The 17,012-nt window shown below is 41.4% G+C and overlaps 1 protein-coding gene across 4 annotated transcripts in view; it reads left to right on the plus strand.

Annotated features, from left to right (window-relative positions):
- Positions 1-17,012, plus strand: part of bbs2 (Bardet-Biedl syndrome 2) — an 87,975-nt gene that overhangs the window by 15,443 nt on the left and 55,520 nt on the right. For all 4 annotated transcript variants that reach the window (XR_011596341.1, XM_070897797.1, XM_070897798.1 and 1 more), the window contains exons 3-8: positions 682-909; positions 4,586-4,711; positions 7,376-7,438; positions 7,781-7,858; positions 9,195-9,299; positions 13,107-13,193. Coding sequence is in view for 3 of the 4 variants with exons in the window: in XM_070897797.1 (XP_070753898.1) it covers positions 682-909; positions 4,586-4,711; positions 7,376-7,438; positions 7,781-7,858; positions 9,195-9,299; positions 13,107-13,193 (687 nt within the window). In the remaining variant the exon portion in view is untranslated. The remainder of the gene's footprint in view (positions 1-681; positions 910-4,585; positions 4,712-7,375; positions 7,439-7,780; positions 7,859-9,194; positions 9,300-13,106; positions 13,194-17,012) is intronic.

Here is a 17,012-nt window from a genome sequence, read left to right on the forward strand (position 1 = left end):
CCTCGATATTTATTGGAAACTCTTGACCATTTCCACAGATGGGGAGCTCCTCATACCTATTGGAGTGGTTTCCCCCAAAACTGCTTCATGATTTTTTACTGTTTGGCCATGATAAATCACCAGTCCTGGACAAGGTTGTCCTTGGTGATACTTTTATTATCATGTTGCTGGCCATGACATTCTGTTCATAGCACTTGTATCAATTTTTTTTGTCTTATAACACTCCTGTGAAGCACATTGGGATGTTTTACTACGTTAGAGGTACTATATAAATACAAGTTGTTTTTATTTGCATATTTAAAAAAAATTAAATCATAATTGTAATTATGATTTTGGTTCCATTGGTAACTGCAACGGCTGTGTATGAAATATGTTAGTGATGCAGATCGTCTAGTCAGTTGTGCAGTGGTCTTCGGGAGTAAATGTGAAAAATATTTCTCGTTCATATTTCTGTTATACTGTAAAAAAATCATAATATATACTATAGTGATCCAGGAAACAAGTGTTCATTTTATTTTAATATCTTGAACATTTGAGATGGCTCAGCTGCTTTCTACTGTGACATTGGAAAAATCTTAGTGACATCTTATATTTCATGAGAGAACATAATTTCTTCTGCATTTAGCAGTACCATGATATTTGATTCACTGTGAACAGTAACTGTTGATATGCTTGATTTAGGTTTTCATCCACAATCCCCATATCCGTAGCCAGCGCTTTGCCACCAACCGCTTATTGCAAGGTGGCCTGGATTGCGATACCTCCCTCCTGAACATTAACCAGAGTGTCAGCTGTCTAACTGCAGGAATACTGGACCCCAGACTTGGCAATGATATGCTGCTTGTAGGCACACAGACTAACCTGCTGGCCTATGATGTACATAACAACTCTGATGTCTTCTATAAAGAGGTAAGATTTTAATTCATCACATTAGCTGTCAGGGAGTGTATGCTACCGGGTTTAGGAAAACCCTATTTAAAGTTTCTGGACCTGTATTTTAGACAGGACATTAGGTAGAGTAAGTTTGATTACATTGGCCCAATTCTTGCCACTGGATGGTGCTGTAACATAGTGCATTCAAAAGAAAAGCTTTGCACTAAAGTATTGCCTGATTCCAGCCACTGTTGGTGATATGTGAGAATTGAAAACTAATTGTAACTCTACCACAAAAGTGTAAACTTTTTTATAAACATGAATTTTGTGTCTCTCAATGTCGATGCTGCACAAAATGACTATTTTCCTTTTTTCTCCAGTGTTGGTACATTTTCTTGGTTTCCTGGGTGTACCAGAGCCACTATGTTCTGGGGTGGATACCAGATATTTTTTTAATTTAAGATTTCCTCCTCCATGGCCTTTCTTTCCCCCCCCCCCCAGTGCCAACCTCATAACCGCTCACTTTTTCTCTACCCTCTACTTTTTTGATTACTCAGCTCAGTCAAGTTTTCTTCCAAGTTAATCATCCCCTCTGCTCCATCACTGCTTGAAGTATAAAGAGAGTACCGTGGTCAAATGCAGATCCAAGTTATGACAACCTGATTGTTAGGGGCCTGAACTGATTGTGATGCTTTAGTAAGCTATCCAACTAAGATCCCAGCATGGATGCACACTCAGTTCATTACTGGATGGTTAGTTTCAACCTGCAGCTGTGAGCAAAGAGCACAACCGAGGCTACTGATAAGTCATACGCTTTTCTCTATTGCCATCAAGAAAAATATTCAGGTATAACCTAAGATTCACCATTTACCATGGTCTTTAAGACCCAAAATTGGATCCACTGCATTAACATCTCTTTTCTCTTTAACCTGCCTATCTGCAATGTATGCTGCATATCCACAAATCTTAATTCTGCCCCATTTCCATCACATTCCTTCACCGCTCAGTTCTGTCTGCCCAATAGATAATTCAAAAAAACAACCCCCCGCCAACCATGTTTTTTGGGTCCTTCCATCTCTGGACTCTAGTAAGACCTTTGCTCTTGAAGGTATCTCTCCCATTATCCTCAAGGTATGTGCCTCCACATATCTCTCTGACCTATCTCAACTCTTGAAGCTGCCTTAGCCCTAGTTTACAGCTCCTTCATATTGGAAATTTCCACATGTCTATCACATCCCTAAGAAAAAGGACACCTCCTACATGTTAACTCTAACTCAAATGATCCATCACCTTGGAAGTTCTGACATAAACTACGATAACCTGCATGGCTTTTATCAGTATGACTGTTCCACAGGTGATCTTGTGTCTTTGTTGTGTAGCTCCGCAACTCTGCTTTTGAATACTTTTTTGTTCTATTGCAAAACTGTCGATTTTAAAGCATTTGGCTAAATTTGGCACCATGCACTTCGAGATGAGTTATCATTATATATGGTTTCCCAGCAAATCTATGTTCTTGGAAAATGCTTCATCTGTTTCGTTGTGATATTTCACATTTTGACTATTTTTCACAATTTGGGGTTCCTGACTCCCATTCTGTTCTTTCTTCAAATCGTGACTACCTTCACTCATGATTCAATCTCATTCATCCTTGTGCTGATGATCCCACACTACGTTTGTCAACCTCCTTCAGATCACACACTCTCGGTGCTCACAGTGCAACAGCTGAGTCATTACATCTTGGTCCTTTGGACTGTTCAGTGGGACAATGAAGATCAGATTTCTTCAATTCTTCAAAGTCATAACAAAAGCTACCCCCAATTAATTTTGAGAACTTTGCCCTATCCCTTACTTCATCTTGGACATCAACATTTTCTAGCATCATTATCTTCTCTGACCTCAAATTAAGTTTCTACATCTTCTCCATTGGTAAAACTGCCTCTAAAGAGCTTTGTATCCTCATTCATGGCAAAAGCTTTTCTTTATAAAGTGCCAGTCCATCCAAGACTCAAATATTGCTCCCTTATCTGAAAAGGTTGTTCTGTGGACAGAATACTTGTAAAAGGTTGCTATCTGATCTGTCTCTTATCCCAAGCTTCTCGCATTCACCATTGCAAGCCTTGTCTATATTTCATTTGATTCTATTATGGTCACTTGTCCTCTGATTTTTCTTCTCTTCCTCCTTTTAAGCTCCAAGTATGTGACTTGCATGCTGCTCTTTTTCACCATGTTGCGATCAGGCTTCCCTATTTTATGCTTTCCCTGACTCTCAGGAATCAACAACTGACTCTTTTAGTCTTTCCTTCCTTCTACAATATGGAATCTTTAAAATCCAAGTTTACTGTCATGCAACCTACAGTGATTTACCTTACTTATCGCCACCTTTTACTCTTTTCAATCTTTGAATGAACCTGCCATTTGGTGGTAACTATGGCTACTGCTTAGCAGGTTCCAACTGTTGGGAACTCATTTTGGCTATACCCTTGCTCCAGCTAAAAAAAGGAGAATTTCATCTCCTGGATTGGAACTCATCGCATACAGGTGAAACAAGTATGCTAACTCACTAAACCACTTAGCCTTTCTACAGTATAATGCATTTCAATAGAAAACGCTTTGGTTCATTGTTGCATAGAATTCCTGATCTAAGCAGAATATGAATGCAAAATCCTGATCCGAGTATAAAATGCCCTCCAATTATTATGCTCAGTATTCTAAATATAGTCAATTCACTGGAGACAGATTTAGGAGTGTAATTACTTTTGTGTAAAATATTTGTAGGTTATAATAATTTAGATGGAATTGTCGAATAATTGAAGAAGTTAATTTTACTGGCTCGTCGCATAACTCTTCAGTGCTTTAGAGGGAATGAGATATCTGTACACATATTGATGTCTGTAAGTTGCCCTTGTTACTCTGTTTAATTCAGGAACTGCTTGTTAGAGACAGTTTGTGGAGAGACATTTTGTAAAAGACTGGCGTAGAAATTCCGCTTTCTCCTTCCCGCGGACGTTCGAATAGATTTTAGAGAAAAAATGCGCACCTATCTGAAGCTGCTGCGCCCGCTCGACTTCCCGATCCACAGGCCTCCTCTCCCTGCGTGTGGCAGTGCGTGCACGTCAGGACATGTGCAGGCTTGGAGCTGGGGTCACTGGCTGCCCAGAGCCATATCCGGTATAGTATATTCTCATTCACGGTAATAGGAGTTTCGTAAGTCCGAAACTCCTATTACTATGAATGAGAAACACCCAAAACATTAATAAAAAAAAAATAGAAAATATACACTACATATTTAAGATTCATTTAAATTAAAGTTAATGACTTATTAAAAAATATATATTTTCCCAATTAAAAAAAAAAGTTTTAAAAATTATGCCTTAAAATAAATTTACTGTAGTGGGGAGGGCTTTTAACAATAAAATATGTTCATAACTTTATTTTAATATGTTTTTGTGTGTTTTAAAACTCTTGCGCTTGTAAAAGTAAGCTATGCGCTGCTTTTTCAGGCGCAAGATTTTTGAGGACATTTGCTGGGCAAGATATGCGTAAATATCGCAATCTTCGGAATTTCTACCCCAAAATGTTTCCCCTGATGTAACGTTGTGAAGCTTGCTCTGGTTATAGAATACATTAGTAATAAGGGGCAGCACTTGTTGAAGTTTGGTTTCTGAAGCAACTATTGTGAAACTCCACGGTTCACTTTCTCTCTCTTTTGTAGGTGACAGATGGAGCCAATGCAATAGTACTGGGGCAGCTGGGGGAGATACCCTCTCCATTGGCAATTATCGGAGGGAACTGCACACTCCAGGGTTTTGATCTGGAGGGAAATGACCTTTTCTGGACGGTATGGAAACACAACTGTGCCAGGACTGAATCTCAGAATTTGGTTGGGGTGGGGGGCAGGGCCACAGTGCAACATAGGGAAGAAATTAAATAACGAACTGGTATCCTTGTCCCAGATTAGTGTCCATATCAAAGGGAGTTCCCTCCTCAATAGTTTACAGGGTGACAGAATAATTAGAAGTGTTTTGAATATTTGGGCCGGTGTTGTGTTGCACCAACCCAATCTCAGTTTATCACTATGGGAGGCACGTTGGGAAAGAGGCAAAATTGGATAGTGAGTCACTTAGGTCTCTTAGTCACTGGTTATAGAACGGATGTCTGATAGCAGGTCCCTCCCCCAAAAAAGAAAAGCACCTCCATGTATTTAAAAAAAATGAGTGTTAGATTTGAGCAGATTAGAATACAACTTAAATGGCAATCAGGGCTGTTGGTCGGTGCTGTGGCAGGGGCAGAAACCTAAATTGGAGAGATTCAAATTTGGAGTTGCAGGAAAGAGGAGGATCGATTTGAGAGGTAACAACACATTCACAAAGTTTGGAGGGGAAAGGGAGGTTGGAGATGGGGCAATAGTTTGCAGAAACAGAGGAACTCTGCCATCATAAAGATGTGCTGCTGACCACAACTGATTTTCCGAAGCCAGGTTTCCTGACTTCCACCAGGGAGCCCATCTGGAGTGGGGTCAGGGAAGAGACACAAATGGCTACAACAGGTCTCAGTGGTCTCTGGATAAGAGGGGGAGAATGTTGGAAAATTGCAAGCCTAGGAATTAAACTGATTACCTTACAATTGATTTAATTCCCTTCGGGAGTTTTAAAATGTATCCCTTCTCCATTACCTATGTAAAGCTGGACACCAGGAATGCACTGGCATTCCTTGCACCCAGAGTTGCTACGGTAAAAATGATGGGAAATACATTGTATGCTGTATTCCCGTCACTTGTATCTCATGTTAATACGCTCGTCCATATTTAATGGGGTAAGTGGGGATGGATCCTAAGGAATTTTTTGACATGTTCCACTTTGGCAAGCTGGCCTGACTTAAGCAGATAATCCCTCCCGTCATGCTTGATTCTGCAACTGATGCTATAAATTAGCTGGCAGATAGATGTACTTTTTGAATAAAAGCGATAGTTATTCTTTCATTGACATAGCCGTCCCAGTCTCACAGCCTGCTTTGAATAAAATTCTTGTAGGCAGATGAAATATGTCTGGAATTGTTTTGCGTAAACTGTGTACAATCTGCTGCCAAAAGGTGTTAGTGGGTCTCTTTTGCAGCCTCTATTGGCTGATTGCTTGCTATTGGAGAAAGGTAGGACGTGAATTTGCTCAGTAAAACAGTATAGTGACAAATTCTGAACATTTCTACACTTAAAATGTGTAGTTTTGTTTACTGCCCGAATACCATTGTTTTTAAAACAAAATCCTGAAGACAGTGAAAGTACCGATGTCTGACCAGCAGCAAATTTCTTGACCTGGGGATGGAATTGAGAATCTTTAGTATTTCTTTACTGTCAACTGGAATCATTGCAGATACTCTGTTGTTTGTTCCATTGACTATTTAGCTTATCATAGTGATGTTTCCATCAAGTGGATTCCGCAGTAGTATGTTTGCAATGTTTTATTTATTGCAGAAATACTAAATCTGACACACAATTAGTTTAGCTCGCAATCACCAGATCTGATTGGACCACGTCAAGCGGTTTCGCAGTCATGTCAAAACCGCTACTTTTCTCCATTACCAACCAATTCCTCCTATGCCCTCTCCACCCTCGCCTCCAACAACAAATAGGAGTTTATGGACTTTTTTTTATCGCTTCCCAAATCAGTGCCCCTCTTTCCCCAACTACATGTTTGAATCTCTCCAATCAGAATTCCATGCCTGCCACTGCACCAAAACAGCCCCAACCAAAGTCACAAATGACACCCTCAGTGACTCTGACTGTGATGCATTACCTTTCCTCATCCTCTTCAACCTCTCATTAACAATGACTTGGTCGATCACATCATCCTCCTCCTACAATGCTGCTCTTAGCTTATCGCATACTAGCTCTTGCTCATCTATTACTTGTCCTTGTTGACCTCCATTGACTCCCAGCACCTCAGTGCCTCAAATTTAAAATTCCCATCCTCGTGTTTATATCCCTGCAGGGCCTCATCCCTCCCTGTCCCTGTAACCTCTTCCAGCTCTACAATCTCCACTGACCCTGACCGTTTTGTCTCCCTTCACCCCACCATAGGTGACCATGCTGTCAGCCATCTCAACTCCATGCTCTGAAGCTCCCTTCCAATACCCTCCACCTTCCTCTCCTTTTTTTAAGACCCTCTTCAAAACCTATTTCTTTGTCCAAGTTTTCAGTCACTCCTCCGAACATCTTTTTTGACTTGGCTTCCATTTTTGTCTGATAATTCCTCTAAGTGCCTCGGGACATTATTCTACTTTAAAGGCTCTATATTAATGCAAGTTGTTGTATAAACACAGGCGTGCCATCACGTATGCACATAAATGTATTGTCCTTACAAATCTCAACAAAATAAGAGAACACATCCTTTTAAAGAGAGGGCAGTGATTTGAGATCTGGCTACATATCTTCAATATCAGTTAAATTGTAAATTAGCAAAAATCCTTGAAATGATTCAGGTTGGAAATGCTTGTGCTTTTCACTCAGGTCACTGGGGATAATGTCCGATCACTGGCTCTCTCTGACTTTGATGGGGATGGGAAGAATGAGGTGAGTCCACATCATCATTCAATAAGATGCCATACTCAACAGAAAGAAATACAGTGTAACATTCAAATATGTTCTATAACTTAATGGTGGATTACTGATTTTTGGGGTAGGAGTGCACAGATACTTTATTTATCTTGTTTGTATGTATGTGCATTCATACCTCTTAACTATCTCAGTTTAATCATGAACATTCCAATTCTAAACAGTGTCTCTGAAAAAGCTGTAAGGGCACGCAAACTCACACCAGGATTATCAACTAATTTTCCAGCTCAATATTAATCTCCTTCCAAAGGGTTGAGAAGTATGATGCATTACTAATGATGTGTTTAATGCTTTTCACAGCTTCTGGCTGGCTCAGAGGACTTTGACATCAGGGTCTTCAAAGAAGATGAAATCATGGCAGAAATGTCAGAGACTGAGGTAAGGAGGATCCCCACTGTCAACAAATTATTGAACCAATGATTAGCCAATGCAATAAAAACTTAACCTAGTAGTTTATGCAGTGAACTCAGTTGCAATGTCATGCTTTTCCTCTATGGGGTGAACTTGGCTATTAAAAGGTTATTTTCATGTATTTCTGTATATTAACACCCCCCAATAACTTTGCTGACTTAGCTGATCTCAGTCAGGCTAATGTCAAGGTCACTACAATTAGTTTTCAGGTCCCTGAGAAGACGGAGAAAAAAACTAGCAGGTTTCTTGCTCCAGTTATCCATTGGCTCCTGAAAAGTGCATGTATGAAAATGTAAGGTGAGGACAGAATTGTGCTCAGCCATGATCAAATAACTGCTAACCTTCACTGTCTAGGCATGCACCTGACTTATGGCTTCTTCAGCAAGATAATGTTACTCAGCTCAGTTTGTACCCCAGAGCAGTACCGAGCAGAAGCTGCCTTGACTGGTGGAGGGAAGAAAATTGAAGGGGAAAATAAAAATGTTAGCCTTCTGTATCATGCACCGTAGCAAGTGAATGGGTGGGTGAAATGTTGTTGGGCATCTGCCAGTGTTGCTTTTGAATAGCTGCTATAGGTGCCAGGAGCAGTTTAAGACACACCTGTTGTGTTTCTGCTTGGTGGGGAAGTAGTGATTGCTGTTGCACATTGACAAACCGGGCTGTGGTCAAGAACACGTTCTTTGCATAAAGGGGTATGGACTGCTCTAAGGCACAGCACATTGGCAATCCAAACAGATACTGTGCATCGGGTGCATTGCAGTGAAGTCTCCTGTTAAAAACGTACAGAAATATGTTCAAATATCCAAGTGCAATTGGTGGTAGTTTGATGATCTCAGTGAACCTTGTCCAGAAATTTTTGTTATCATTAAAGGGTGCATTGCATCTGAGCTGTCACTGGCTAACACTGTATTGGTTGTGCTAATACATGTCCAGTGTTAGCAGGTTGGTTGGTTGTTATTATTTCCATATAAAAATCAATTCCAGTTTCAATCTAGTAATGGTATGCTCATGTTTTTACTGTGTGGAGTTGCAAAGCAGGACAGTACATGGTTAAGTAAGGTAACTGAACTGGTGGATAATGGACACCAGTAGAGTCAAAGGACCTGGCAATAATTTTCTCAGAGTGCTTCTGTTTTGAAGTATTTATAGAGAACGCATTGGCTTGATCAGCTAAACTAATGATTGTATTTTTACCACTCCCTAACACCCCATTAGATGATGAATATTTCCTATGTACAAGTATTCACATGTAGACATTATTCTGAACAAGAGTGTGTCGTGTCTATGGGTGTTTCCTTTACAGACTATCACAGCGCTATGCCATATGCATGGGAGCCGTTTTGGATATGCCCTGGCAAACGGCACTGTGGGAGTGTATGACCGGTCAACACGCTACTGGAGAATCAAGGTACGTATATAAAGTTAGACTGAAATGGCTAGGCTTATACGGGCAGACCTGCAGAGGGTGAACAAATGCATTGGGGTGTCAAAGAAACTGGTCAGCAGAAATATTGGATAAATAGACTTGACTGGACAACTTGATGCGTTTTTCCAAACGTGGTCTTGGGGTCTCGATGCTGTAGTGGGTTAGACCGAGATGGTCATTCCTCTCTGAGAACTGGACTGATGGGATGACTTTCTGATCTCCTGGCTGTAAGGATGCTACATAGGTTTACATAAGAACAGAAGAAATAGGAACAGGAATAGGCCATACAGCCCCTCGAGCCTGATCTGCCATTCAATAAGATCATAGCTGATCTGATCATGGACTCCGCTCCACTTCCCTGCCCGCTCCCCATAACCCATTATCCCCTTATTGTTTAAGAAACTGTCTATTTCTGTCTTAAATTTATTTAATGTCCCAGCTTCCACAGCTCTCTGAGGCAGCAAATTCCACAGATTTACAACCCTCTGAGAGAAGAAATTTCTCCTCATCTCAGTTTTAAATGGGCGGCCCCTTATTCTAAGATCATGCCCTCTAGTTCTAGTCTCCCCCATCAGAGGAAACATCCTCTCTGCATCCACCTTGTCAAGCCCCCTCATAATCTTATACGTTTCGATAAGATCACACCTCATTCTTCTGAATTCCAATGAATAGAGGCCCAACCTACTCAACCTTTCCTCATAAGTCAATCCCTTCATCTCCGGAATCAACCTAATGAACCTTCTCTGAACTGCCTCCAAAGCAAGTATATTCTTTCGTAAATATGGAAACCAAAAATGCACACAGTATTCCAGGTGTGGCCAATACCCTGTATAGATGTAGCAAGACTTCCCTGCTTTTATACTCCATCCCCTTTGTAATAAAGGCCAAGATTCCATTGGCCTTCCTGATCACTTGCTGTACCTGCATACTATCCTTTTGTGTTTCATGCACAAGTACCCCCAGGTCCTGCTGTACTGCGGCACTTTGCAATTTTTCTCCATTTAAATATTAACTTGCTCTTTGATTTTTTTTCTGCCAAAGTGCATGACCTCACACTTTCCAACATTATATTCCAATCTGCCAAATTTCTGCCCACTCACTTAGCCTGTCTATGTCCTTTTGCAGATTTTTTTTGTGTCCTCCTCACACATTGCTTTTCCTCTCATCTTTGTATCGTCAGCAAACTTGGCTACGTTACACTCAGTCCCTTCTTCCAAGTCGTTAATATAGATTGTAAATAGTTCTGGTCCCAGCACTGATCCCTGCGGCACCCCACTAGTTACTGGTTGCCAACCAGAGAATGAACTATTTATCCCGACTCTCTGTTTTCTGTTCGTTAGCCAATCCTCTATCCATGCTAATATATTACCCCCAACCCCGTGAACTTTTATCTTGTGCAGTAACCTTTTATGTGGCACCTTGTCAAATGCCTTCTGGAAGTCCACATACACCACATCCACTGGTTCCCCTTTAACCACCCTGTTCGTTACATCCTCAAAGAATTTCAGCAAATTTGTCAAACATGACTTACCTTTCATAAATCCATGCTGACTCTGCCTGACCGAATTTTGCTTTTCCAAATGTCCTGCTACTGCTTCTTTAATAATGGAGTCCCAACATTTTCCCAACCACAGATGTTAGGCTAACTGGTCTATAGTTTCCTGCTTTCTGTCTGCCTCCTTTTTTAAATAGTGGGTGTTACATTTGCAGTTTTCCAATCTGCTAGGACCTCCCCAGAATGCAGGAAATTTTGGTAAATTACAACCGATGCATCTATAATCCCTGCTGCTTCTCTTAAGACCCTAGGATGCAAACCATCAGGTCCAGGGGATTTATCTGCCTTTAGTCCCATTATCTTACTGAGTACCACCTTAGTGATTGTGATTGTGTTAAGTTACTCCCCCCCCCCCCCCCATAGCCCCTTCAAAAAGGAGTTAGATGTAGTCCTTACTACTTGGGGGATCAAAGGATATGGCGAGAAAGTAGGAATGGGGTACTGAAGTTGCATGTTCAGCCATGAACTCATTGAATGGCGGTGCAGGCTCGAAGGGCTGAATGGCCTACTCCTGCACCTATTTTCTATGTTTCAATGTTTTGACTATCCACTGTTGGAATATTGTTAGTATCCTCTACCGTAAAGACTGATACAAAATATTTGTTCAGAGTTTCTGCAATCCCCATGTTCCCCATTACTAATTCCCCAGTGTTGTCCTCTAAGGGACCAACATTTACTTTAGCCACTCTTTTCCTTTTTATACACCTATAGAAACTCTTGCTATCCGTTTTTATATTTTGTGCTAGTTCACTTTCATAGTCTATCTTCCCTTTCTTAATCATTTTTTTTAATCATTCATTGCTGGCTTTTAAAAGCTTCCCAGTCTTCTGACCTCCCACTAATTTTGGCCACTTTGTATGCCCTTGTTTTTAATTGGATGCCGTCCTTTTATTTCTTTAGTTAGCCACGGATGGCTATCTTTTTTCTTACACCCTTTCCTCCTCCCTGGAATATATTTTTCTTGAGATTTTGGACAGTCACAGCCCAGTTCCACAGCATAAGGCTACTAATTTATGACAAATTTTCTCTAAATTATCAATATCGCTCAAGAAATGCAGGATAGCTGGTGTAGGTGGTGGCGAAAGCATCACATTGATGCAGTCGATGTATCATCTGAGGCTGGGTCTGAGGAACTTTGTTGGGACTGATTAGCCAGAGTTTTATTCTGCATCTACATGACCTGATGGTATTTAATGCTAACAGTAGATGCTTGAAGTGGAAAGTGTTCCATTCTCCGGCATTAATAAGCATAACATTTACAAAAAGGTTTTTAATAATGTACTGATCCGTGTATGAAATGTCTTTTTTGTACGGCAATATTTTTCATATTTCTTTCTTTCTGCTTTCTCCTTATTTGCCAGCACCCCACCAGCATATCTTTGAACCAGGCATTGAGGGGCATGAGAGTGCAGCAAGATGACTTCCTGCTGAATTTTTTCATCTGTCAGTACTGGATAGTAGCACCACCAGCTGACATTCTTTCTTTAAGATCAGTTTTCATTATAGTGTATCCTGAGTTGCATCTTGTCTCGAGAGATTGAGTACAAAAAGAGAGACCATGCAGTACTGACCTCAGACTAGCGGGTGTGGCGACTGATTATTATAAATCACATTTCACAGAATTTACAGCACAAACAGGCCATTCAGCCCAAATGGTCTATGCCGATGTTTACGCTCCTCCCACCCTACTTCATCTAACTCTATCAGCGTTCTATTCAATTCTTCCTCATGTACTTATCTAGCTTTCCTTTAAATGGATCTATGCTATTCACCTCAACTTCTCCGTGTGGTAGCAATTTCCACATATGCTGGCGACATCTAGTAACAGGAACTTAAATATCCACTTACCTAGAGAGGTATCAAAGACAAAGTGCAGTCATTAATAAACATTTGTTGCTAGAGGCAGGGGATAGAAAAGCCTGAAGTGATCCAGGGTTGAAATTATAATCTAAAATTTTGATTTTTAAATGACACATTACCTTACAGCCTGTTGTGTATATATAATAAATTGCACTGTAGCAAATGAGAAAAGAAAAAATACTACCAAGCATAAAGCTTGATCTAGTCTGACATCAAGCTTAGTCCTGTGAATGAAGCAACAAGGCCACGAAGTCTGCCTGCTGGCCCTGAGACACTAGCAGTAGTATAGACCTGTGTTTCTGTCAGCCAGTTACTTCTTCGTTTTCAGTGCTTCGGTTATCTTATCCTAATTTTGTGCTTTTCATTTCTTGCAGTCTAAAAATCATGCCATGAGTATTCACGCTTTTGACTTGAACTCGGATGGCGTTTGTGAGTTAATCACTGGCTGGTCAAATGGGAAGGTGAGTCGTTGCTGTACATGGGTCACAATTTACAGGAAGGATGCATTGGGGAGTGTTGAATGGCTGGGAGGTGTTTTTAAGCTGGCGATTCAGTCTTTGGGTTCAGAAAGTATCGTAAACCACGAGGGAAAACTTTGAGTGATTTCTGTGGCTGAGACTTAAGATTGGATGCCAATGATATGTGTCTAATGTTTAATATGTAGAGTTTTAACTCTGGCTTTTTTCCCCATCATGGGTTAGTGCCACGTGACAAGGGCTTTGCATGATGTAATGGGGCTGTGATGTTGGCCTTGTGATATGACAGAACTGTGACTCAGGGTCTTGTGGAAGAACAGGGTTTTGTGATTCAAGGTCTCGTGATGAAACGAGGCAGGGGCTCCGGGGCCGCCTTATAAAGTAGGGCAGTTATTCAAGGCCTTGTGATAAAATGGGGCAGTGACTTGCCCTTGTGTTTCAGAGTCTCTTGATATAATTGGACTGTTACACGGTGCCTGGAACAATACTGACATAGGGCCATACCCCATATGTGATATTATTGAACTGTGACACAGGGCCTGTTATGATACAAATGGATTGACACAGGACCATTTATGATAAAATAGGACTATGACTCCAGGCCTGATGTGATATAATTGGACTGGCACAGGACCATTTTGACACAGGGTTCTATTGCTTGGGAGCACTGACCTGAATATTATATAGTTGCTGTTGCTGGCTTATTTTAAATGTTAAATTACAGAAAACTTCACTCTCTTTCATGTAACTTGATTAGTTGCATAATAAGCGTGTTTTCTCTTTTCTGGTCAATTTTATGCTGTCTTATTTTCTTGAAGACATTGAAACCTTCCTGTGATACAGTTATCAGCCTTACCAGTGAGTGTTGGAAGGCCATTTGACTTTAGTAGGCATCTCAGCCAAGCCTGTTCCTATATGCACCCAAAACCCATACATATTGCACTTGCAGCATGGGCCACTGGATAGGGATCTGGTGGAATTTTTTTCCCCCCTCAAGAGGCTTGTTACAAAAATTCAGGTGTGTGGTATGAGGAAATATAGCAGCATTGATGGAACATTAGTTGATGATCATAGAAATATAGAAAATAGGTGCAGGAGTAGGCCATTCGAGCCTGCACCACCATGGCTGATCATTTTTGCAACTTTAGTACCCCATTCCTGTTTTCTCTCCATACCCCTTGATCCCTTTAGCCATATGGGTCACATCTAACTCCCTTTTGAATATATCTAACGAACTGGCCTCAGCAACTTTCTGTGGAAGAGAATTCCACAATTTTCGGAGTGAAGAAGTTTCTCCTCATCTCGGTCCTAAATGGCCTACCCCTTACCCTTAGACTATGACACCTGGTTCTGGACTTCACCAACACCGGGAACATTCTTCCTGCATCTAATCTGTCCAATCCCGTCAGAATTTTATACGTTTCTATGAGATCCCCTTTCGTTCTTCTAAATTCCAGTGAATATAAGCCTAGTCGATCCAGTCTTTCTTCATATGTCAGTCCTGCCATCCCGGGAATCAGTCTGGTGAACCTTTCCTGCACTCCCTCAATAGCAAGAATGCCCTTCCTCAGATTAGGAGACTAAAACTGTACACAATATTCAAGGTGTGGCCTCACCAAGGCCCTATACAACTGCAGTAAGACCTCGCTGCTCCGAAACTCTCATCCTCTCGCTATGAAGGCCAACATGCCATTTGCCTTCTTCACCGCCTGATGTACCTGCATGCCAACTTTCAATGACTGATGTACCATGACACCAAGGTCTCGTTGTACCACCCCTTTTCCTAATCTGTCACCATTCAGATAATATTCTGCCTTCGTGTTTTTGCCACCAAAGTGGATAAACCTCACATTTATCTGCATGATACTACATCTGCCATGCATTTGCCCACTCACCTAACCTGTCCAAGTCACCCTGCAGCCTCTTGGTGTCCTCCTCACAGCTCACACTGCAACCCAGCTTAGTGTCATCTACAAACTTGGAAATATTACATTCAATTCTTTCGTCTAAATCATTAATGTATATTGTAAATAACTGGGGTCCCAGCACTGAACCTTGCGGTACCCCACTAGTCACTGCCTGCCATTGTGAAAAGGACCCGTTTATTCCTACTCTTTGCTTCCTGTCTGCCAACCAATTCTCTATCCATGTTTCTGTGGCCGCAATCGAGACTCCAGGATGTCATGTTGCCTCCCTGGTGCAAGGGTCAAGGATGTCTCGGACCAGCTGCAGGACATTTTGAAGGGGGAAAGTGAACAGCCAGTTGTCGTGGTTGCATATAGGTACCAACGATATAGGTAAAAAACGGGATGAGGTCCGACAAGACGAATTTTAGGAGCTAAATTAAAAAGTAGGACCTCAAAAGTAGTAATCTCAGGATTGCTACCAGTGCCACGTGCTAGTCAGAGTAGGAATCGCAGGATAGCTCAGATGAATGTGTGGCTTGAGGAGTGGTGCAGAAGGGAAGGATTCAAATTTCTGGGACATTGGAACCGGGTCTGGAGGAGATGGGACCAGTACAAACTGAACGGTCTGCACCTGGGCAGGACCGGAACCAATGTCCTAGGGGGAGTGTTTGCTAGTGCTGTTGGGGAGGGGTTAAACTAATATGGCAGGAGGATGGGAACCTATGCTGGGAGACAGGGAAGTAAATGGGGGCAGAAGCATAAGATAGAAAGAAGAAAAGTAAAAGTGGAGGGCAGAGAAACCCAAGGCAAAAAACAAAAAGGCCCACATTACAGCAAAATTCTAAAGGGGCAAAATGTGTTAAAAATACAAGCCTGAAGGCCCTGTGCCTCAATGCGAGGAGTATTTGTAATAAGGTGGCCGAATTAACTGCACAGATAGCTGGTAACTGATATGATGTCATTGGCATCACGGAGACATGGCTGCAGGGTGACCAATGCTGGGAACTCAACATCCAGGGGTATTCAACATTCAGGAAGGATAGACAGAAAGGAAAAGGAGGCGGGGTAGCGTTGCTGGTTAAAGAGGAAATTAACGCAATAGTAAGGAAGGACATTAGCTTGGATGATGTGGAATCGGTATGGGTGGAGCTACGGAATACCAAAGGGCAGAAAACGCTAGTGGGAGACCACCAAACAGTAGTAGTGAGGTTGGGGACAGCATCAAACAAGAAATTAGGGATGCATGCAATAAAGGTACAGCAGTTATCATGGGCGACTTTAATCTACATATTGATTGGGCTAACCAAACTGGTAGCAATGCGGTGAAGGAGGATTTCCTGGAATGTATTAGGGATGGTTTTCTAGACCAATATGTTGAGGAACCAACCAGAGGGCTGGCCATCCTGGACTGGGTGATGTGTAATGAGAAAGGACTAATTAGCAATCTTACTGTGCAAGGCCCATTGGGGAAGAGTGACCATAATATGGTAGAATTCTTTATTAAGATGGAGAATGACACAGTTAATTCAGAGATTAGAGTCCTGAACTTAAGGAAAGGTAACATCGATGTTATGAGACGTGAATTGGCTAGAATAGACTGGCGAGTGATACATAAAGGGTTGATGGTGGATAGGCAATGGCAAACATTTAAAGATTACATGGATGAACTACAAGAGGCATACAAATTGGCCAGAAAAAGCAGCAAACCTGAGGATGGGAGAATTTTGTAATTCAGCAAAGGGCTTAATTAGGAGGGGGAAAATAGAGTATGAGAAGAAGCTTGCTGGGAACATAAAAACTGACTGCAAAAGCTTCTATAGATATGTGAAGAGACAAAAATTAGTGAAGACAAATGTAGGTCCCTTCCAATCAGAATCAGGTGAATTTATAATGGGGA

The sequence above is a fragment of the Pristiophorus japonicus genome, chromosome 13 (assembly GCF_044704955.1).
Source record: "Pristiophorus japonicus isolate sPriJap1 chromosome 13, sPriJap1.hap1, whole genome shotgun sequence".
Taxonomy (NCBI): Eukaryota; Metazoa; Chordata; class Chondrichthyes; family Pristiophoridae; genus Pristiophorus; species Pristiophorus japonicus.